The following is a 23,357-nucleotide window of genomic DNA, read 5'->3' as shown; positions in this document are numbered from 1 at the left end:
TGAAAGCTCGGGACTCCTTGTTAAAATCATACAATGCACTAGTTTAGAATCTTTCAGAAACTCTCTGGATTGTGTTGTGCATTACATACAATTCTGGTCACAACATTGTAGAAATTTATATTGCAGCTCTTGGGAATCAGTCCAAATTCACGCATTTGGCAATGAAAGGCTTTTCATTGCAATACATATTTTTGGTATTAAGATTCCTGCAGAGGTTTGTATATCTGTTTGAATAAGTAACATTTTCAGAGGTTCAAAGTTTTTTTTTGTGTCAGCATAGTAAATTTGTAGCTTAAAAGGTTTAATTAAAGGAATGTCCTGAATGGACAGCCCCCCCCCCTGCCCTGCCCTCTCTCCCCCTGCCCTCTGCCCCCCTGCCCTGCCCTGTCTCCCCCTGCCCTGCTCTGCCCTCTCTCCCTCTGCCCCTCTGCCCCCCTGCCCTGCCCTGTCTCCCCCTGCCCTGCTCTGCCCTCTCTCCCTCTGCCCCTCCGCCCCCCTGCCTTGCTCTGTCTCCCCGTGCCCCCCCTCCTCCTCCTCTACCCCCCCTTCACTAATTGCCTTGCTCAATATTGATAATTAAGGGACTCTTGATAAGATTAGAACTTGTTCTCACTAATGTCATCCAAGAAGCTGTCAGTAACATTTTTTCTCCCTCTTCTGCAGAGTGAACCAGTTTGAGGTTTCCCAGTTTCTCAGGAGAGACAGCTGGACACAGGCAGCTCAGCCAGGGCAGGCAGGCGGGCCTGATTCGCGCCCTGACAGCTGTGCTGATTTCTAGCAGGACAGGGGATAGGGGTTTCAGGACGATCTGCAGCTGTGCTCAGCCCAGAATAACTCGGGCTGGGTTGTGAACTTGTAAGTTGTCATTTTTCTGTTCCAGCCCTGTGGCCAAAAGAGTATCTGTGCTTCCACCATACTACAGAATACTGGGTGGAGTGATCACAGGATCATACAGGAGTCATATCCTGTAATATTCCTCTCTGCCTCTACACTCTCCTCTCTCTAGTCATATCCTGTCTTACCCTGCGGCATCATGTGGCATCTGGCACCATCCTGTAGTATCCTGCAGTATTCTGTAGTTTTCTGCACTACCCCGTAGTGTCCTGCGAGCACTGGGAGAGCAGGACTCTCTGCTGGACACTGCTCTGCTCTGTCCTTGTGTTTCCTCTTCCTCTTTACAGACATTTAGAGTTTCCTCCCGCAGCAGGGTTAGAAACAGTTCTGATTTTGGCAGATGTGGGAATTCTGGGATTAGGTTTGTTTTTTTTAAGGAAGGATGTTTGTCAGATCCCAGAGTATTTGTCACAGTGCAGCAGAAAGTGCATCTCTGTCTCTGCTCCTCCCTGCCAGCAGTGGGAGCACAGCCTGTCCTCTCTGGACAGCCAGGTCAGTCTGTGTCCAGTTTCTATGTCCAGGCTGTGGTCACTGAGCCTGTCCTCTCTGGGCAGCCAGGTCTGTCTGTGTCCAGTTTCTATGGCCAGGCTGCGGCCACTGAGCCTGTTCTTTGTGAGGCCCTGTTTCTCTTTGCTGTATCTCATCCTGGCTGAGTCAGTTTAACATGTCGCTATTAAGGTCCTGTAGCATTCCAGTTTATGTTGTGTTTGTGTGTGTGTGTCCCAGTGTGTGAGATATTGCTGTTTGATCTGTGCTGTGATGTGGCAGAGTCTGAGTTGTGGTGCTCTAGCAGTGCTGTCCTGAGGCTGGCTGGTGTCGGTGTGGATTGGGTCAGTGAGCCTCAGGACCAGCTGGCTCAGGGGGCTCTGTTTTGGGCTCAGCTCCTGGATCAAATTGTGGTGGTAGAAGTTCTGGCCACTGCTTTTCAGATGTAGCCGATGATTTATTGGTCTTTTCTGAAAATTAGCCTAATTCTGCCCTGCACATGTTGTTTGAAGGAAGGTTTTACGGAACTAAAAAAAGCTGATAGACCAAGTTTTGTGTAGCTGGATGTATGTTCTAGTGCGTTGTTGTTCATTGTGAAGTGGTGCCTGTTTCCCCGAGATCTGGCTCTCTTTTGGAAAACCATGACTGTGGTCTTGTCCAAATTGACTGTCAGCGCCCAGGTGTGACAGTACCGCTCCAGCAGTGCCAGGCTCTGCTGCAGCCCCTGTTCTGGGTCCAGATGGGCTGTGAGTGCCCAGGTGTGACAGTACTGCTCCAGCAGTGCCAGGCTCTGCTGCAGCCCCTGTTCTGGGTCCAGATGGGCTGTGAGTGCCCAGGTCTGACAGTACCGCTCCAGCAGTGCCAGGCTCTGCTGCAGCCCCTGTTCTGGGTCCAGATGGGCTGTGAGTGCCCAGGTCTGACAGTACTGCTCCAGCAGTGCCAGGCTCTGCTGCAGCCCCTGTTCTGGGTCCAGATGGGCTGTGAGTGCCCAGGTCTGACAGTACCGCTCCAGCAGTGCCAGGCTCTGCTGCAGCCCCTGTTCTGTGGGCGACAGCAGAACCAGGTCATCAGCACAGAGCAGGAACTCGATCTCTGTGTCATGAAGTGGGATCTAATGTTGAAAAGGTGCTGCAGACTGTTCCAACTCTGCTAACTGATTGATATAGATATTGAACAGTGGTGGGCTCAGGTTGCAGCCCTGTCCCACCCCATGACCCTGAGTGAAGAACTCTGTCCTTTTGTTTTCAGTTTTCACTGAACATTTATTCTCTGAGTACATCACAGACTTTACCTTCTAAACCACTTTGAAGAAGCTGATCTTTCCTTTGTATTTTGGTGCACATGTTTGTCTATAGATGTGTGTGGGGTGTAGAAGTGTTCTGTGGTAGGAGGCCAATGTGCCTTTTACTCAGGACACTGTGCTCAGTAGGAACGTCAGTGTGCACATATTCTTGACACTGCAGAACATCTTCCCCAGGTTACTGTTCAGACAGATGACAGGTAGTTGTTGGGGTCGAGTCTGTCTCAGATCTTATAGACACCGGCTTTCAGGATGAGGTGGAAGTGTTTGAGCAGGGCTTTCTGCAACTTCAAGCAGCTGTGTCTCAGCATCTCGATGTTGACTCCATCGTGGTCACAGGCCTTGCGTGGTCTGAGGGCCTGGAGTTTGTCCGGTAGCTCCTGCTCAGTGATCAGGGAGTCCAAGGGGTTTCGGCCACTTTTAATAGCCCATTCCAAAACTATCCATGTCACATATACAGTATGATGTTTTGGTTTGTTTTATCTGTATTTGGGAGCCTTTGGTACAGATTTTCAAAAACGTTTGCCAGATTGTTCCATTTTGGATGGCCATCTCTTTTGGTTTTGATTTATTTAGAGCGTTCCTCTTCTCTGATGTAATGACTCCTCAGTTTCTGCAAGTTATTTATGGACGAGTTTCTTTTCTTTTTCAGCGTGTACTTGTAAAGCTGCACTCAGACGTCTCAAACCACGTTTCTTTCACTTTTGTTCTTGGATAGTTTTTGATCTTCTTCTTCCTAGCTGTGATTTCGATGCTAGTTTGTGAAATCGGTGATGTGCTGTTTGAGTGGTCAGATGAATGCCTATTCTGTAGGTTTGGGAACACGCTCGGTAGCGTCTGAATTTCTTCGTCACCCGGTGCAGTTCGATATCTGGCTCAGGTCACACAGCTGGCCGGGGCGTGCAGTGTGGAGCCCCCTCCCCCGGGCCCCCGGGAGTCCAGGATTGAGTTTCCCAGCCCGTCTCCTCCGCTGGCACGGAGCTTCCCGCACAGCTGGGAGCCTTCACGGAAAGCTCGGAGGAGCGAGCATTTGGCAGAGCGTTTCAGATTTATCTTCCAGCGGTCCCCGGGCTTCGTCCTGCTCCCCCCCCCGGCCTGCCCGGCCGCTGCCCCCGCGACAGCACCGCGGAGCACACTGCCCGGAGAACCGCCGAGGATTGTCAGCAAAGCGCTTCGACGTCAACACGGGGGAAAACGTTTTTTTTGTTTGTTTGTTTTCCCCGAGTTGACTTATTTTAAGTATACTTTACTGTGATGTGAAAGTTTATTCTAATCTCGGGAAAACAAAAACGTTTATCCGAAAAATTAAGGCGTCGCTTTAAAATAGCTCTGCGGTATTTCGGCCCGTATTTTTTTAGAAGTGGGATGTTTAATCGAAACGGGGCAGCTTCGACACAGAGCCCGAGGCCCGTGGAGTCCGCTGACCCGCGGTGCCCAGATACTGTAGCTGCCCGAGCCGAGACGCCCAGCTGGGACCCCAGAGTTCACCTTGTCCGCACTGCCTCCCTCCGCGGCCGAGCGCCGACCCGAGCTCGATCCTTTCCGTTTTGAAAGAGGAAGCCTCGAGCCTTTCTGCTTTTCAGTCATTTTTTTTTCACACTAAAAGGGGAACTTGAAGAAGCGAACAGGATTCAGCCAGACCCGTGCAGTAAGCGTGACAACGCGTCCGCTATCCTGTGCGGAGGGTCACTTCGGCGCAGCCTCCGAGCCGAGCTGCCGTCCCAGAATCCTTTAGGCTCCAGAACTGCCACTGGTACCCAGGTATGCCTGTATACACTATGCATCTCCTATATACACATTCTGCCCATCTAGGTTGTTTGGCAGTTTAGTTCATTGATCTGAGGATCTGTTTCTTAAGGAAGCCAAAGTTTCAGCTTCCAATCTCCTACCACCCTTCAGATGGTTCAAATGCAGCTCCACAGAGCCCTAACTGATGGTTTGTACGTGTGTCCTCTGGTTTATTCTGAAGTCAGATGGGTTTGCTCTGTCAGTGACTCTGAGGATTTTAAATACTTGTATCAGGTTCCCCTGGAGTGTTCTCTGTTCAAGATTTAAAAACATAGAGTTCCTTCAGCCTGTCAGTGGGGGACACTCCCTCCAGACTAAAGAGACTCAGTTCCTTCAGCCTGTCAGTGGGGGACACTCCCTCCAGACTAAAGAGACTCCGTTCCTTCAGCCTGTCAATGTAGGACTGCCTTAAGCTTATCTTGTACTGTATGTGGTTGCTCTTCTCTGGACTGATTAAAGAGCTGCAATATAACCTTTGTAGCATGGTGACACATATTGCATACAATATTCCAGATGAGGTCTTAGTAAATGCTTTTACCACATATAGCATCTCGTGATTAAAACTCTTCTTTTATTCTTTATTGTAATAGTAAAGCCCACTCTGGGACCTGAACTCCTTCCTTCCTTACTTGAGCTGACCCCAGCCACAACTTCCTGTCTGGTTTTGACCGGGGCTTTGTCTGTACTTGTTACAGAGGGTGGTGGGGCTCTGAAACACACTGCCCAGCCAAGGTGGTGCAGCAGATCTCCCAGGATCCTAGATCTTCGATCTGTAAGCTACTCATAACCAAGTGAGCAAGCTGGGTGCCTGTGCATTGTGCAGCCTGTGTGGGACTCTTGTTCCCTTGAGAAGGGAGCTGTACTCATCCACACAGACGACAGCAGAAGGAGCAGTCAGGACGGTTTCAGGAAAGCAAGCTAAAACCACGGACCAGGAAGTCAAATCCTGTTCAGATTTTATTATTTTCCTTGAGAAGTAGGTTGTGGCTTTTTTAAAGATGGCTTCATGTCTAAAGAAACAAGACTCCTCTTTAAAGGTCGGAGAACAGAGTGTTTGTGTGTGTGTGTGTGAGAGTGTATGTGTGTGTGAGTTTTGTGTGTTCGCATGGTTGTGTGCGTGTGCATCAGTATGTATGCACGTGGGTGTGCCTGCATGAGTGTATATGTGTATGTGTGTGCACGACTGCAAGTGTACATGAGTGTGTATATGCTTCTGTAAGTTCATGTGTGCATGAGTGTGTAACCACATGTACATGAGTGTGTATATGCTGGTGTAAGTTCATGTGCGCACGTGTTTATAAAGGACAAGAGAACCCAACAGAAAATACAGCAGCCACCTCCATAGAATCCAGGATTTCAAATCCAGTTCAACACAGCAGCAGAGATATCACAGTACAACAGAAGATACATTCTGCTATTCCTCGTGACACACGGTATAGAAATAGAAATGCATATTTAAAGATATGCAAATATATATTTAAATATGGTATGTAACTGTATATTTAAAGATATGTATACCCGTGTATATTTCAACAACTTTATATGTACAGAACCCAAAATAACACGTGTCTGAATATGGCCATAGGATTTGCACAGAACTGAATCAGATTCCCATTGCAGAGCAGCAGAATCCGTCCTAGGTTTTACCTGCTGCAGAGCTCCTCTATAATCTGTTGTGCTGAAACAAAACGAACTCAACAAATTCTATTGTTTTCATGTCTGAACGTGCCCGCTTGCTCACAATAAGGCAGGAAGCTTGAAACCCCTGCTCCCGGCAGGTGGCCTCTATAGCAGAGCCCCGCAGCTGCTAAAACCCGGAGCGGATCAGTCCGCTGTGCAACGGGAGTGGCAAAGAAGAGCTTGAACCAGAGAGCCAGTGGAAGACAGTAGGCAAGGCCTTGTTTTTGTGAAGCCTGAAAATGAGCGCTGACCCCAGTTCACAGCTCGAGGAAGAGCCACACAGCCCCTGTAGCCTGGCCCCAGCTTGGCCTGGCACGCTACGTTCACAACTCCCAGAGGAAGCCCTTACTGGGCTAATGATCAATTGCATATCAGCTCCCTTTGAAAAAAGGGGAGGAAAAGGGAGACGCTGGTAGCGGAATAAACGGAACAGAATAATGTGTTACTGTGGACCGGGGGGAGCCCAACCTGGTCCTCAAGGGGGCGCTGTCCAGCAGGTTTTCTAGGTCTGTCAACATCTGCAGCTTCGTGAGAACAAAGAAAGGCTTCAGCCTGTCTGATGAAGCACATGAAATCAATGAGGTGATTACGGGCTCTGTTGGAAAGAAAAGCAGGGGCCCCCTGGCCCGGCTGTGGAACATTACTAGTGACTTCGTATTTCGTCTAAGATAGACCTGGTTCAGTGATTTTGATCGTCAATGCGTTGATTAGGCCTGGGGTCTGGACCCAAGGCCTCTTCCCAGGGAAGCCTGTCCCACAATTTCAGCGTGTTTCTTCCTCGCTCACCTCAGCACTCACAGGGATCGTGTCGTGTGAGAGAGTCGTTTGCGTGTTTGAAATCGCCGAGTGTCTCGGAGGGAGGGGAGAGGGTCTGCTGTCCGCTCAGTATGGGGCCGTGTCCTGCCTGAAGGTCCGACAGCACCCTGTGTGAACAACTGCTCACCCCAGCGTCTACACGGGAAGAGCACGGAGCCAGGACAGGGACCCCGGCTAATGAAGAAACCCCCAGCAGGGGGCAGTGTGTGTGTGTGTGTGTGTGTGAGGTTGGGCTGGAGGAGCAGGAGACAGACTCCCATCACCTTCCCTGACCAGAACAATCCCCTGACCGCACTCCTGCTGGAAACCACTGGAACCAGTGCACCTGTCCAGTTCAGTCCCCACACACCATCACCCTCCTCACAACCCCAACTGAAGTCCGTCCTGCAGCAGGAATGGGATGGGATGGGGCTCTGGATAGTTCAGATCCCTGAGGAATCACTCAGGCCACGGCCTGTCCCACCAGTTCCTGCTCCTCACGCAAATCCAGCCCAGTCTCGTTGCTCTGTGTCTGTTCCTGCAGGGAGGGGGGTTCCTAATATTCTGTCCAGCAGGTGTAGTGTACATGGGCACCGAGCCTGTAAATGCCGCGACTTGAGAGGAAGAGCTCTGCTCCTGGTGTTGACGGAAGACTGCAGCCGGGGTGTCCTGCTGTGGGACTGCTATCGGCTCGAGCTGCTCCACGGTGAGTGAGGCGAAGCCAGATATCCCAGCGAAGGAGGAATCTTCCATCAGGAGAGGATCCTCGGATCAGTCAGTCAACAATCTGGACTGTTGATTAATCCTTACAACCGGGGACCTGTCCTGCGTCAGCAGCCTGCCAGTGGGTTAGGCTAGGGTTTCATACTTGGGGTGGCATTTTTACAAGATGTTATTTTAATTTGAAATTGGATGTGCAACTGAAAGGCATATTGCTGTCCTTCTGTGCTGCAGTCACGCTGGTGACCCCTGTCAGTCTCCGGGGGGAGGCAGTGGAGCTGAGGAGCTGAGGCGCAGGCCAGAGGCAGAATCTCTCCGAGCCTTCACTGAGCTGCGGCTCGTTTTCAGACACCGGTCATTTACTATATAGGCTGCATGTGCACTTCTAAAAACATTGAAGACGCCTCATAATTGTTTCCTACATTTACGTTTTCTTTGGTTAGTACATTTAAGACAATTTGGGATTTTACTAACACCTAAATTTGGGGTGGGAAAGCCAAGGTCACCCCTCTGCCCGCCCCCCGCGGCTGCACTCCTGGACAATGGGAAGAGAGAACGGCCTGTCTGTGTCCCCCCGTCACCTCTCCTCCTCGGCCCAGAAGACCCCGGGGGTCAGCGCCCGTGAAATCCGCCCAGCGGCCCCGCCAGGTCCTATTCTGGTCACTAGCTGCAAATATCCAGACATCAGGATCAAAGCCGTATTGAGAACATGCAAACTTCTTGGAATTCCGATGCACTCACTGGATCGCTTCTGTCCCCCCGTCTTAATCACGGAGCTACCCTACTCCAAACTGCAATACTGATTTTTCCTAAGCCTAAACACATACACGCACACAAATGCATGCACACACACAGACACACACGCACGCACACAGACGCACAGATGCACATGCACACGCGTGCATGCACACACACATGCAGACACACGCAGATGCACGAGCACACGCATGCGCACACGCATAGACGCGCCCACACATGCACACACATGCAGACACGAGCACAGATACAGACACACACATGCACACACGCACACAAGCTCTCACACACACACACCCAGATCTGGAGACCCTCCCAGTGTGGAAGTGCTTGATGAAGAGATGGGGATTTGTGGGGAATGAGACGGCAGCCCCCTGGGATCACTGCTCACTTCTTCTTCTTCTTCTTCTCCTTGGTCTTCCTCTCCTGGCTCTCCTCCTTCTCCTTCTCCGCCCTCTTCTTCTCCTCCTTCACCTCCTTGTACTTCCACTTGGGGGGCTCCAGGAAGTTGCCCCCTTTCGACTTCTTCTTCTTCTCCTTCTTGGGGGTGGGCTCCCCGGACTTGGTCACCTTGATCTGGGGGACGCAGCCGGCCGGGAAGACGCTGTTGCGCCGGGCCGCGCGGCCGGGCAGGAAGCTGCGCACGCCGGAGGAGGCCAGCGAGAGCATGCTGCCGCGGCGGGGGGGCTCGGCGGGGACATCCGAGCCAGAGGAGCAGGAGGAGGAGGAAGAGGAGACGGATCCGTTGCTGTGGCGGACCGCCGTGTCCTCCGCCTGCTTCCCGGGATACTGGCTCAGGATCTCCGGCACGGCCAGCCGCCTCTTGCCCATGGCGGGGGGGCTGGTGGGGCAGAGCGGGCGGCAGGCGGTGCCCACGAAGGGGCTGGAGATGGCCGTGGTCACGCGCACCATGTGGTCCAGCACGCCGCCGTCCTCGGGGTCGCGCGGGAACCTGAAGGTGAGGCTGTCACGGATGCGCTGGCTCAGCTGCGGCCCCCGGCCCCTCGCCGCTGCCTCCGCCGCCCGGGCCGCCAGCTCGGCCAGCGCCGGCCACTCGGGCACGAAGCCCTGGCAGAACTGCTCGGCGCGCGGCCGGGCCAGCAGCCGGCGGATCTTGGTCAGCGTCTGGAAGCGGCCCGTCTGCACGGCCCACTCCCGCGCGGTCTTGCCCCGCGTCTGGTCCGTCGCGTCGAGCTCCGCGCCTGCAGACAGCCAGGGAGAGGAGGAGAGGAGAGGAGTTTGGGTCCGCAGTCTCCCCAGGGCCCTGCTCTTTCACGTTGAAACAGCGTGACTCGCAAAGAGATAGGAGCTGTTTTCTCAGGAATAGGGTGGCAGGGCTGTTATGACCAGATCACAGCACAGAACATCCTCCACCACATGGGTCTGGTGCCACCTGCTGGCTGCCTGTGGTACCTCCATTTTCTAACTGCATCTTCTAGTTCAGGGCTGTGCAGGAGCTGGAGCCTATCCCAGCAAGCAATGGGCACAAGGGCACGGTACACCTTGGACAGGCCAGTCCATTACATAACATTGCAGTGAAGCAGCAATGTTACAATTCCTTACACTTATATAGCACTTTTCTGGACACTCCACTCCAAGCGCTTTACAGGTAATGGGGACTCCCCTCCACCAGCACCAATGTGCAGCCCCACCTGGATGATGTGACAGCAGCCATAGTGCGCCAGTACACTCACCACACACCAGCTATCAGTGGGGAGGAGAGCAGAGTGATGACACCAGTTCATAGAGGGGGATTATTAGGAGGCCATGATTGGTAAGGGCCAGGGCGATATCTGGCCAGGATGCCAGGGTTACACCCCCACTCTTTTTGAGAAACACCCTGAGATTTCTAATGACAGCAGAGAAGGACGATGCCTTTTTACAGTACACTATCCCCATCACTTTACTGGGACATTAGGACCCACATGGACCACAGGGTGAGCGCCCCCTTCTGGCCCCACTATCATCTCTTCCAGCAGCAACCTTAGTTTTCCCAGGAGTCTCCCATCCAGGGACTGACCAGGCTCACATCTGCTGAGCTTCAGTGGGCTGCCAGCTGTGAGTTGCAGGGTGATATGACTGCTGGCTATGTTCACCACAGTGCCACTGTACCCCCTGACTTCAGTGTATTTGCATTAGTAACTGCGATCACAACATGACTAACAAAGAGAAAGAGCTGTTTTGTCCAGAATAGAGTGGCAGTGGTGCTGTTATGACTCGATAACATTCATTTCTGCTCATGGATGGAACACCCAGAACATGCGGCATCGAATGTGTCTGGTGCCCCCTGGTGGCCAGCCTTGGTACACACAGCCCCCAGCTATGCAGGTTTGTGGAGAGTGTCTGTGGCTGGGGGTCCCGGGTTTGAGTCCAGGCTGTAGGTGACACTAGTTTTCTCCCAAATAACTCCTTACAAAGACAAGAGAAGCAGCATATGATGTCACCTCAGACACACCGGGGCAATGTCTATTTTAAAGCAGAAATGAAAGAGAATTGTTGGTTGGTGTATAACAAGGAGACCAGATCTGCCGGACAATGATGAGTTACCGTAATGCACACTTCATAAGAAAATTACTGTACAAATTCTACAGCAAAATCGATTGAATTGGTAAAGCAAGGCGAGGTGATTAGGACGTCTCTAATTACACGTGTTTTCTTGAACTAAGTTTGAATGGGCAGCATCATTTTCCTACTAGGAACAACATCCACAATAGATTTAACATGACACTGTCGTTTAGTACTTGGAGCTGTGCGCATTCCTGCTAGAAACTTTGTACCAGCTGCAAAGTGTAATTACTTGTGACCAGATATTTAATGTCTGGTATCACTCTTGCCTGGACACAGCAAACACCCCTTAAAAACCTGGTGTGGTATCTGTTATTGTATCTACAGTATATCTGCTATGGTCTAATATCTATTCCTAGTCTGGTATGTGGTGTGATATCTATTTCTGAGCTCTGGTGTCTATTTATTTGTTCTGTAGAATACATATCCAATTATACAATCACAGCAGCAGAGAAACAGGAATGGATCTGAACTCCTGCGGTCAGAACGGGGAAGGAAAGGGTGTTGGATCATACTGGGATTTACACAGGGCTTCGGGCAGTGTGATTGGGCAGAAAGTGTCTTGTTGACAGTGTTACAACAGAGCCAGAATAGTCCCACAAATCCACATGGATAATCCTGCCCCGCAGTGCAGAGGTCTCCGATTAAACGGCAGGGGATCTTTTAAAAACTGACCTCAGAGCCATCCCTTAATCCCCCCGCCCCCGACACAGGTGTCACTGTCGCCCCCTGCAGGCCAGGGAGCTCAGCAGAGGCCAGAGCTCAACACTGTGTGAATACAGCACTGCTCACTCACTGTTTGGACTCACTGTTTGGAGTCAGGGCAGCCGTGAGGGGCAGGGTCCAGAACCTGGTACTGGAAGGGTGTGGGTTCGAATCCAGGCTGAGGCACATATTTTGCACCCTTGAGCAAAGCTTCACCCGAATTGTTCCAGTAAAATGTACAGCTGTAGAACCAGGGGACACCAGACAAATTGGATGCAAATGTAACTCACTTTGGGTAAAAGTGCCAACTGAATCAATCAGTAGCTATGCTTATGTGAACCTTATTATGATGAGCAATATGAGTTTTTAAGAAACAGTCGGCAAAGTTATGTCGTCAAGTGTAGTATTCGTGCCTTAATTATTAAACTGTCTATGGATGTGTTTAGTGGATTTACCGTGCTGCCGAGATGAATGCATGTCATTTACATAAACTGTTGTCAGGGGGCTGTAACACACAGTCTGTGACAGCCGCCGCTAACTGAGCTCCCTCTCCCTCTATCAGTCTGTTGAATCGAGGTTTTACTGTATTAATACACAAACCCCTGCGGCTCGGCGTGTCTGTGTCTTTAACAGGAAGCGAAACGGCAGCGCGGAGCTCACAGCGTGACGCAAGCAGCAGACCTCGCGCTGCGGGAGGGGAAACCCTCGCGCTGGGGGGGAGAGGGGCGTTCGCACGCGCGGCTGCGAGAGAGGGGGGCTGTGGACTGACACTCATTGTCTAACTCGCTGTGCCAAAACCGGATGAACGACAACACCAGAGGGAGACACAGCAACCTGCGAACCTGCGAACCTGTTGAACACTAACGCTGCTGTAAACACACCAGGGAGTCTGGAGAGACCTGAACAAGTCCCTTGTCCACGCCGAGGACAGAGCTGCACCCTCTCGACTTCATGTGCACTCAGTAGTTCCAGTTTTAAGATCATTGCCAAAATATGACATCTCACCCACAATATATAGCCCTCTCACCCTGACTGTATATATACATCACTTCTCACCATGAAAATACTGTATATCCATCTCTTCTCACCCTGAATATATATCACTTCTCACCCTGATATACTGTATATATATATATCTCTTCTCACCCTGAATATATATCACTCTGAGAATATACATACTATATAGGAATAAGTAGTAGGTTTATTCCATGCTGAAAAGAGAAGAAAGAAAACACAATGTTTCGGCTGTGGAGCCTTCTTTGGGTGTTGGGTGTTGAGGAGGAGCCAGAGCCTACCCCAGCCAGCAACAGGTGCAAGACAGGATACACCCAGACCATCTGTCCAGCACAGGGCACACAGAAAAAAATACATTCACACACACCAGGGCCAGTTTTCCCAGAAGCCAACTGTCTTGCCAGCACGTCTCTGGACTGTGGGAGGGAACCAGAGCACCCAGAGGAAGCCCACCTGGACCGTGGGAGAACATGCAAACTCCACACAGACAGCACCCCAGGAATTGAGCCTACAGCAAACACTGTGCTACTGTGCTGCTCCCCCAGAACATTTTCTCAATAGAATAGGATATTTCAATTATAGTAGATTATATATATATATCAATTATCACACATCTCTGAATGCCTGAGCTGCACACTGTAAACTTACGGTACTAAAGGGGTTCTTTACTTTGATACCTTGTGGGCCAGTGATGTCATCATATTGGACTCTCGAACTCTTACTCTCCATGCGCCAGGGGCGTGTCCCATGTGACATGGCAGGGACTCTCGCTTCCTGTGCCCTTGGCATTGAAAGCTGAAAGGAACAGCCCTGCTCTTACAGTGTTGTCACTGGGGATTTTGAAGCTGTATCAGACCTCTGACCTCTGACCTCCTACCCCTGACCCCTGTCCCTGACTCACCTGCCATCAACAGGGCAGCCACGCAGTCGTCACGGCCCTGCATGGCAGCCTTGATGAGTGCTGTGAAGCCACGCTTGTCTCTCACCTCGGTGTCCACCCCAGGGTAGTAGTTCAGGAGGTGGTTGACGATGGTGGAGTGACCTGCAGACGACACACAGAGCTCAGGTGCTCGTGCGGATGCTCAGAAACCTAGTCCTATGTGTCTTGTGAAAGTTTAGCACTTGGAAACATTCCTCTGATTACCATGCGTTTACTACATTAATACTGTGTCTTAGAATTTTAATGGATGAGCTCATTGCGAAGAGCAGAGAGATGAGGAAGAGCTCATTGTGAAGAGGAGAGAGATGAGGAAGAGCTCATTGTGAAGAGGAGAGAGATGAGGAAGAGCTCATTGCGAAGAGCAGAGAGATGAGGAAGAGCTCATTGTGAAGAGCAGAGAGATGAAGAAGAGCTCATTGTGAAGAGCAGAGAGATGAGGAAGAGCTCATTGTGAAGAGCAGAGAGATGAAGAAGAGCTCATTGTGAAGAGCAGAGAGATGAAGAAGAGCTCATTGTGAAGAGCAGAGAGATGAGGAAAAGCTTGTTGAGAAAGTCAGAGAGATGAAGAAGAGCTCATTGTGAAGAGCAGAGAGATGAGGAAGAGCTCATTGCGAAGAGCAGAGAGATGAAGAAGAGCTCATTGTGAAGAGCAGAGAGATGACGAAGAGCTCATTGTGAAGAGCAGAGAGATGAAGAAGAGCTCATTGTGAAGAGCAGAGAGATGAGGAAGAGCTCATTGTGAAGAGCAGAGAGATGAAGAAGAGCTCATTGTGAAGAGCAGAGAGATGAGGAAGATCTCATTGTGAAGACCAGAGAGATGAGGAAGAGCTCATTGTGAAGCTCAGAGAGATGAGGAAGAGCTCATTGTGAAGCTCAGAGAGATGAGGAAGAGCTTGTTGAGAAGAGCAGAGAGATGAGGAAGAGCTTGTTGAGAATTGCAGACAGATGAGGAAGAGCTTGTTGAGAAAGTCAGAGAGACTGGGGTGAACTTGTTGTGATAATCAGACTAAAACTGTAAAGAGCTTTTTAATAAATTCTTTGTGCTCTCACCTGCCTGCGCCGCTATCATGAGCGCTGTGTTTCCGTCGTTGTCCTGGTGATTGACGTCCAGGTAAGGACAGTGGTCAAGCCCAGCTGTGATGTCCACAAAACCCTTGTAACTGGCCAGCATCAGCCCATTCTGCGTGAGAACAAACCCGCATGGTTAGGAGGCCCAGTGGTGACAACCAGTGGTCCCCACCCCCTGCTCTGCCGGCCATCCTGCTGCCCCCCCGAGCACGTCCCTTCCTGACAAGTAAGTGTCATGCCAGGTCTCAGCTGCTGTGGGTTCTGGTGTCTGCTGAACGAGTCACTGTCACGAGCACAGTCTCACCACTCCATTTCCTCCTCGCTCCCAAAGTCCTGCGTCTCGTGTTTGGCCACAGGACTCTGCAGCTCAGCCCTCCGCAATCAAGACTGCTTGGGTTTTAGAAATGATCTGAAAAGGAGCCTCTGCTGTATCTTCCTTTGCTGCTGCAGCTGGTTTGGAATGACCAGCTCGCCTCCTCTAAACATCTGCTCATCTACTGCCTGCTGTCACTTTGATACTAATCCTGCAAAACTGACCATCTAAGAGTAATAGAGCAGTCCTGTACATTAACACTGTCAGGGCAGCAGGGTGGCACAGTAGTTGGCATTGATGCCTCACAGTTCTGGGGCCCTAGGTTCAACTCCTGGGGTGCTGTCTGTGTGGAGTTTGCATGTTCTCCACCATGACCAGTGGGTTTCCTCTGGGTGCTCCAGTTTCCTCCCACAGTCCAAAGACATGCTGGCAGGTAAATTGGCTTCTGGGAAAACTGTCCCGAGCGTGAGTGCGTGCCCTGTGATGGACTGGTGTCCCATCCAGGATGTATCCTGCCATTCACCTGTTGCTTTGTGGGATAGGTTTTTGCTGCCCTACAACACTGACTTAGATAAAGCAGTTGGAAAGTGGATGGCTGAATTGACACAGCCAAGAAGATGGTGTTGGTGTTTAAGAGGGAGATTTTATGATGTAGTGTTCTGCTGCCCTGTAATAGGAGTTGTGAAAATTACAGCTTTTTCCTTTTGTCAGTTTCTGGCTGGGATCCCCAAGAGAACCCTGAAAATGTAATTACCCTTCCGTTGATGTCCAGCTCCATCACCTCCTCGGGCGTGACTCCCCTCTCCAGCACCCTGGCCAGCGCCTGGGCGTCATTCTGGGCGCAGGCCTGGTACAGCGTCAGTGCGGGCTCCAAGCCCTTGTTTTCCCGCTCTGGTGTGTAGTCGGGGAAGACCGAGTCATCCGAGAGTATGCTGGCTGTGTCTGCATCATCATCTTCATCTTCGCCGTTGCCGGAGCTAGTGGATGCCCCCCAGGTGGACTCATCTTCCAGGCAGCCCCCGGAATCCAGATTGGGGTCCCCTGCCACGCCCTGTTCATCCGTCATCCAGCCCCTCTGCCCCCCAGGGCGGGATCACGCAGCAGCAAGCAGGCGGGGCATCGCCTTCTTGACCCCAGCACCCTGCAAGTGCGGGGTTGTGGCCTGCTTCACCTTTGACCTTTGACCCCTCCGAGATACGCTGTACTTCCAGGTTAAAGTATCTGAAAACCAGCAATGCAGCAGAAAAGAAACAAAATCCTGTTTTTCCTCCCCCTTAAGGACAGACCATTGTCTTCTAAGCCGACAATAAACAACAAAAATACTGTCAAAATCACACTTCGATCAAAGACAAAAATCCTCTTTCTCCTTCAGGAGGCCATCATTGCACCCATGTGGTCTCCTCGTGAATGATGGAAGGGGCTGCTGGTAAAAGCTTAGTTAGAAACGACACCCCTATCGGGTCTTTCCCGCAGCTCGGGAAAACGGGCCACCCCAGTCAAAACGCAACACTGCTTCTAAAAAGCGAAAAAAGCACACACCCACCGCAGCTCTCAGCACAGCGAGCAGGAACCCGCCAGGAAGGGAAAGCCCAGCGGTGGAGGTGGAAATGCAGAGAGAGCCTGTGGTTTTGGTTTCGGACTCACACACGCCCGAGCCCCGGCACGACCAGCGCAGAGACCCGCACGCAGGCCCCGGGCACCCCCGCCCCTCCGGAAGAGCGTTAACCCGCAGCCGCGCTCGCCCGTCTCTCCCTCTCTCTCTTCCTGTTTATCCTTCCCTCTTACACAACGCGCAGCAGCTGGTGTCTCCACGCCCCGCAGGAAGCACTAGTGGTGATCACGGTGAGCGCAGGACCTCTGCCCCTCGCGTGCCCCTGGCTTGGCGCGCCTGGCGCGGGTTCTCACTTCGAACGCCTGGCTGACCACCCTGGAGATCAAGTGGAAGATGAGCCTTTGTCGGTGAACAGGAACTATTACACAATTGCACAATGGCCACATAATTAGATCACGGTTACTTTTGCAGGCTTGTTACATCAACCTGCCGCGTGGCATGCAGCCAGCGATCACACACATTGTTAATGAAGGGCCTTTCTATTCCCCGATTGCCTGTTGTCACCAGCGAGAGCATTCTGAGGCACTTTCAGTTCTAGGGGGATCAGACCTTGTTTACAGCTCAGTAGCTCCTCCAGGGACTGAAGGCTCCTAGTGTTCGGCAGTCACCTGGCTCTGTGGGTGCAGAACCGCTCCCTGAGGTCACAGAGTGTGCCCAGGGGCACCCATGCCAGCCTGTTTGTTTTGGCTGCTGCTGTTGCGAAAGTGGTAAGTATCACTGGGCTAGAAGTGGCTCTAGCCCAGTGATGCTAACCACTTCAAAACGCTACACTGCCCAGTGTTCTAGCCCAGTGATGCGTACCACTTCGAGCCCAGCGATGCTAAGCCCAGCGATGTTAGCACCGCTGGGCTAAAAGTGGTTAGCACCGCTGGGATAGAATTGATTAGCATTGCTGGGGCTAAAGTGGTTAGCATCACTGGGCTAGAAGTGGTTAGCATCACTGGGCTAGAAGTGGTTACAATCGCTGGGCTAGAAGTGGTTAGCATCACTGAGGTAGAAGTGGTTAGCATCGCTGGGGCTAAAGTGGTTAGCATCACTGGGCTTAGCATCGCTGAGCTAGAAGTGGTTAGCATCGTTGGGCTAAAAGCATCGCTGAGCTAGAAGTGGTTAGCATCACTGGAATTTTAGAGAAATGGGTGGATTAGTAACTGGTTGATCAATCACTAAAACAACAGATGAATGGCTTTAAGAGACATAACTCCCATGGAAGCAAAAAGCGTTATTTTTCATCATGATATTTTTTATAATGAGAAATTCTCCTTCCCAAAGATTCCCAGTCTCCCATGCTTTATCAGTAGCCACTGGATCATCAGGTTTTATAGACCTGGACAAAGTGGATTGTGATCAATTAAAAAAGGGATTTGTTAGGTTAAGTAATTGAGAGATTGTCTTAAATAAACATTAGAAGGCCCTTCAGTCTTCAAGACCTTGATGAACCAATGACTTGTTTAATTGATGGATGATAACCTGCTCTTTAAAAAGACCCGTAAAACCAGACTAGAACTCTTGTCCTAGTGTGACACAGTGGGAAAGAATACACTTACAGGCATGGTGTTGCACTGATAAGCTTTTCTCTTGTGCACCTGAATGGGATTTTCTTTGACTTAACTTAAGTCATTAAAGTTATATAAATAACCCTGCTCTGGGTTACTTACAGACTGATTAACTATAGATGTGACAAAGTGAGGTCTTCACCTGAATCTCCTGCTGTCCTTTATGACAGGTGTGCAGGGGTGTCCAGACCTGGTCCTGGGGGGTCAGTGTGTCTGCAGGGTGTCTGAGGGTTTTGACTCTCCACTCTTAGCGAACTAAACCAACTGGTTACCAGATTAACTAGACCAGTTTAACAGGAAAGCAAGAAAAGCCACATCTCCTTTTCAGAACTCCAGTGTCTCAGCAGCAAACACGTTGAATGTTCAGTTTCCTTACCCAGTGACAATGGTGACACCATTTCCCTGCCAAAGTACCACAGTGCGGTATGTTCCACAGAAGCAAACCATTCTGTCTAAATCAATGGAAATATCCCAACATTCCTGAGGACTGTAATGCAGCAGCAGACCAGACCTTTCCCTTAGTGCACTGTGCTATGTGAAGGAAGGCTCCTGCATGTGAGTCTCACAGAGAAAAGATTGTTGATGCATAAGCCTCTGTTGCATCACTGAAGGCAACAGCAGACCTGGCTGATGTGTCAGTTCTGACACCCTTACAGGCAGTGGATAAATTTGGAGGCTGTATAATTCTAAGTGAGGTGAATATAGTGTACAAAATGTAATAGTGCATTTTCTCAATTAATTGCTGCCATGAATTGTAAGAGCAACAGCAGTAGTGTCAAGGTATCTGAAGCAGAGGTGAGTGATTATTACATTGGCTTCAGTGTGTTTAACTGCTCACATTAAAGAAACTGCCACAGAAAAAACAGGAATGAAACAGAATTGAGAGACACGGACTGTGTGCCTGTTCTTTCATGCTAAGTCAGCTTTGTATTACAGCTCATTGAGGGTGTGTGTGAATATGGAAGCTCTTGTCTGTTATTAGTGGCAGCTGCTCTGACTACCAGGCAACACAAACTGGATCGTCCTGCGCCAGGGTCTTCCCAGCTTTCCAGCTCAGGGAGCTCAGAGCTGCCTCCGCTCTGGGCACGGAAAGCAGAAGCCTGTTTCGTGACCAGCCCAGCAGGACTGCTGTCCACTGCCCGGAACTGGACGCTGTGCCGGCGCTGGATGTACTTTATTATTTGCCACTGAGGAGAGCAGGAGCTGATCGCCCTGAGGATAGGATTCCATGCTGGCTTGTCCCTCTATTCCGAAACCTACGCCACAAGGCAGCGGCTTGCCCTGAGTTTGGAATTTGGCGCCCGGCACAGAAGGAGCAACAGTGATGTTGCCCTGTTAAATGTGGCACCACAGTCCGGTCACCACAGTCCAGAGGGGAATGTGATCCAGCAGCAGAGCTTCAAGCCGTTCAGTTTGTACAGTTGTCACATCCTGTTCAGTCTTCCTGAAATTCGATTAGATGCGGCGCAGGATCCCGATTGGCCACCCTCTGGAGTTCCAGGCGGTCTCCCTCTCACCTGGGCAATTTCTAGGGGATGACTGGCGGCTCTGGTCTCTGCTGTGATCCCCTGCCACTGCAGCACCTCGGAGCGGTTCGACTTGCCATCCAGCCCTCCATCCCTCCATCCGTCTGTCCATCCTTCCACCCCATCACCCTTCCGTCAATTCCTCTGTCTATCCTTCCATCCTTCTGTCAATGTATCCATCCTTCCACTCTTCCATCCTTTCATCTTTCAATCCATCCTTCTATATATTCAACCATCTATGTAGCCATTCGCCCATCCATTCCTCTATATATCCATCCATCTAAATATTCATCCATCCACTCTTTCCTACATTCATCATCCATCCAGCTATACATTCACCCATCCATCTATACATTCACCCATCCATTTATACATTCATCTATCAGTCCGTCCACCCCTCTGTCAAGCCTCCATATTTAGGTGTGACTAGAATGACACTGTCCTATTAGTTTAATTACAAATCGTGGCTGAAATCCCAAACAGAAGGTCCCGCTCAGCTGGCACCACCATGCTGCTCTGGAAGATGGCACGATGGCGCAGCGCAGCTCCCTCTGTCCCCCTCGGAGTGCCCCGGGCTCACACATGGCACACGCTCCCCTGCCCGCTTACCTCTAACGAAGGAGAATCCTGCTGTGATCTGCCTGGGTCCTCGTCAGATCTCCCTCTCTCTCTGCCTGCGCCGGGCAGATGACACCTCCAGTCTTAATTCAAATGGGCTCTGAAGTCAGGCAGCGTGCTGCTCTCATCCCGATTAGAGGAGATTTGCGGGGGATTACAGGGGACAGCGGGACCCGTCACCCTGCCTGCGCTCTGCGGCTCTGCGGCTCTTAAGCAGAGGGGTCCAGGCTGGGTGCGGCGGGGAGCCCTCCGATTCCATCACACTCGGCCCATAGTCCTCCTCATCCTGGAGATCAAGCCAAGGTGCAGCAGAACTCCCACCTGGAGGGGCTGTTAGTCTCCCGCCCCCTCAGATCTGTCCCCTGGGGCTGTAGAGGGAGGGAGCCTGGGGCACTGCTGTTTGACTCAGGAGTCCATTGAGCCAGTGCTGACCGCTAAGTAGATCCATCAGAGGTGCAGGGAGTCAAGGCAGGGAGGCACATTGAAAATAGAGAGGCCTCCCGGAGATCAGACCGCCACAGAGATCGCCCCACCAGTGCTCACATGCACCTTGTACACTCAAAAACATCACCATTTTTGGACCAACGTATTTTAAGTTAACCTTTCGATCCACCCACCCATCTTCTAAGCACTTCAGGGTCCAATTCAGGGTCACGGGGCCTATCCCAGCAAGCAAAGGCAGGGCACACCCTGGGCAGGACGCCAGTCCATCACAGAGCAGACAGACACAAACACAGACACACTCACACTGCACCAGAGTTTCTACAGATTTTTGTATACATGACAACACTAAGTCTTACTCAGTCTGGGCTTTTGTGAATACAATGGATGTCTATACAGCATGTCTGGTGCACAAGACAATCCTACAGATCTACATGCATTCTGTCTTTCTGCCTTTATCATAGCAGATTGCAATGGCATTATAAACACAGACACACTACAGTGTGTCTTCCTAGCTTTCTATCAGTCAGTCTATTCATCTATATATCATTGCACATGTAGGGCTTTCAGATAAGTATTGGACAGAATATCAGGAACCCCCACCAAATGTGAGATCTACTCTGTGAGCAGCTGGGACAGGGCGTAGCAGATGGACTCCTCTGAGGTATTCGCAGCCCAATCCCATCCCATTCCTGCAGCAGGACGGCCTCCAGCTGGGGTTGTGAGGGGGGGGGGTGGTGTGTGGGGACTGAACTGGACAGGTCCGCTGGTTCCACTGGTTCCCAGCAGAGGTGGGGTCTGGGGATCATTCTGGTCAGGGAAGGCGATGGGAGTCTGACGCCCAGATGTCACACAGTCCCCTCTGTCTCAACCACAGGGCTACAGGCAGAACAGATCCTATTATCCCTGAATTAGAACTTATAACACTGTGCTGTCAACCAGGGTGACTTAAAGCTAAGAATGTCACCAGAGGGGAGCCACAGGCCCAGCCCTCCCCCCACAGCACTGTGGCCATATGGGTGGGGGCTGTGCATTCTCTGCCTTGAGATCCGAGTTCCCAATCAGTTAATTAAAGCAACAGCTACCTTAGGCCCTTGTTTGTTTAGAAGAAAACAGCTCTTTAAAGCTACAGATGTTTATGGACAATTTGAAGTCTCCAGCTGTTTCAGTGTTCAGTGGCCCCTTGTGAAGGGGAAGCAGGTTATAAAGGGGTCTGGTGTGCTGTACTGAAACAGGGTGCAGCCTCAGGTGAGAGCTGCTCAGCAGACACACTTCGCGCTGCAGGGTCACAGTTTCTGGACAACTGACAGCATATCAGGGCAGCACAGAGGTTCAATTCCTGGGGTGCTGTCTGTGTGGAGTTTGCATGTTCTCCACCATGTCCTGTGGGTTTCCTCTGGGTGCTCCTTTTTCTTCCCACAGTCCAAAGACATGCTGGCAGGCAAATTGGCTTCTGGGAAAACTTTCCCTGGTGTGCGTGTGAGTGCGTGCCCTGTGATGGACTGGTGTCCCATCCAGGACGTATCCTGCCATTCACCTGTTGCTTTGTGGGATAGGCTCCTGCTGCCCCGCGACTCTGACTTAGATAAAGTGGATGGACGGATTAACACAGCCAGGAAGTTGTAGTAGTTGGTGTTTAAGTGGGAGATTTTATGATATAGATGCTCAGCTGCCCTGTAAGACAAATTGTCCCTGGTGAGAGTATGTGTCTGTGTCTGTGTTTCTGTCTGTCTCCCCAGTGATGGACTGACTTGCACCCGTTCCTCCTGGGATAGGCTCCGGCTCCCCCTCGCCCCTGAAGTGGATGAAACGATTAGAAAGTGGAGGGATGGATGAACCAGCAGGCTTGGGGACAACAACGGCAGCTTGTCATTTTCTCTGGACATTGGTCACGGCTGGTGAGGCTTCTTCTGGCCCCACAGAATGAGCCACTTTCAGTGACGGAGATGAGGAGCATAAGAAAGATGACGAACAAGAGGATCCATTCAGCCTGTCCAGCCCGTTTGGTAGTCAGTAGCGAATTGATCTGAGGATCACTCTGCTGTTCCCTGAAATCAGTTTCAGCTTCATGGGCGGGCAGCTTGATCCACACCCCCACCACTCTTTGTGAAAAGGGGTGCACCCTTTTTTTACATGCATCGTGCACGTGTATGTTACCGTGCGAGCATACGCATTTGTGTTTGTGCCGGCGGGGCTATTTGTTCTCCTGTTCTCAGTTTTAAACACACTTCTCTGTAGTTTCCACTTGTTTCAGATCCATGTACTCTGAGAATAGGGTCTTTAAGAGCTGGATGTTTAAGGTTTACTGGGTGATTTAAAACACGGCAGAAAAGTAGACATAATGTGCAATGGACCCAAATGCTAAAGATCTGTCTTTATCACTCCCTCCCCGCATCCCCATAGACATGCTGTTTGAAGTCTCCCGTAAACCAGGACTGAGCTGAAACTCAGGAGACAGCAGCTGGCCATATAAACAGGAGACAGCAGCACCTTTGTTCCTTCATTATCATGGCTTATAAGGAAACAAGCAAAAATGCATGAAAAATACCCTTTTCGTTCAAAACACACACTTTCGGTATTTAT

General features: G+C 50.9%; 1 protein-coding gene across 2 annotated transcripts; it reads right to left on the bottom strand.

The window, feature by feature from the left end:
* Nucleotides 1-5,407: 5,407 nt before the first annotated feature.
* Nucleotides 5,408-20,437, bottom strand: ankrd33aa (ankyrin repeat domain 33Aa). Of its 2 annotated transcripts, none has more exons than XM_069187375.1 (5): nucleotides 20,325-20,437; nucleotides 15,779-16,951; nucleotides 14,694-14,823; nucleotides 13,605-13,745; nucleotides 5,408-9,621 (listed from the first exon to the last, which is right to left on the bottom strand). In XM_069187375.1, the coding sequence occupies exons 2-5, from the start codon at nucleotides 16,088-16,090 to the stop codon at nucleotides 8,807-8,809; spliced, it is 1,398 nt and encodes a 465-aa protein (XP_069043476.1). In that variant the 5' UTR covers nucleotides 16,091-16,951; nucleotides 20,325-20,437; the 3' UTR covers nucleotides 5,408-8,806. The 2 variants fall into 2 exon arrangements, with proteins under 2 accessions (XP_069043476.1, XP_069043472.1); XM_069187371.1 differs by having other exon boundaries at nucleotides 15,779-16,245.
* Nucleotides 20,438-23,357: the final 2,920 nt, after the last annotated feature.

The sequence above is a fragment of the Lepisosteus oculatus genome, chromosome 1 (assembly GCF_040954835.1).
Source record: "Lepisosteus oculatus isolate fLepOcu1 chromosome 1, fLepOcu1.hap2, whole genome shotgun sequence".
NCBI lineage: Eukaryota > Metazoa > Chordata > Actinopteri > Semionotiformes > Lepisosteidae > Lepisosteus > Lepisosteus oculatus.
Note: the sequence above shows the minus strand (reverse complement) of the source record. Positions and strands in the feature narration are given on the sequence as shown.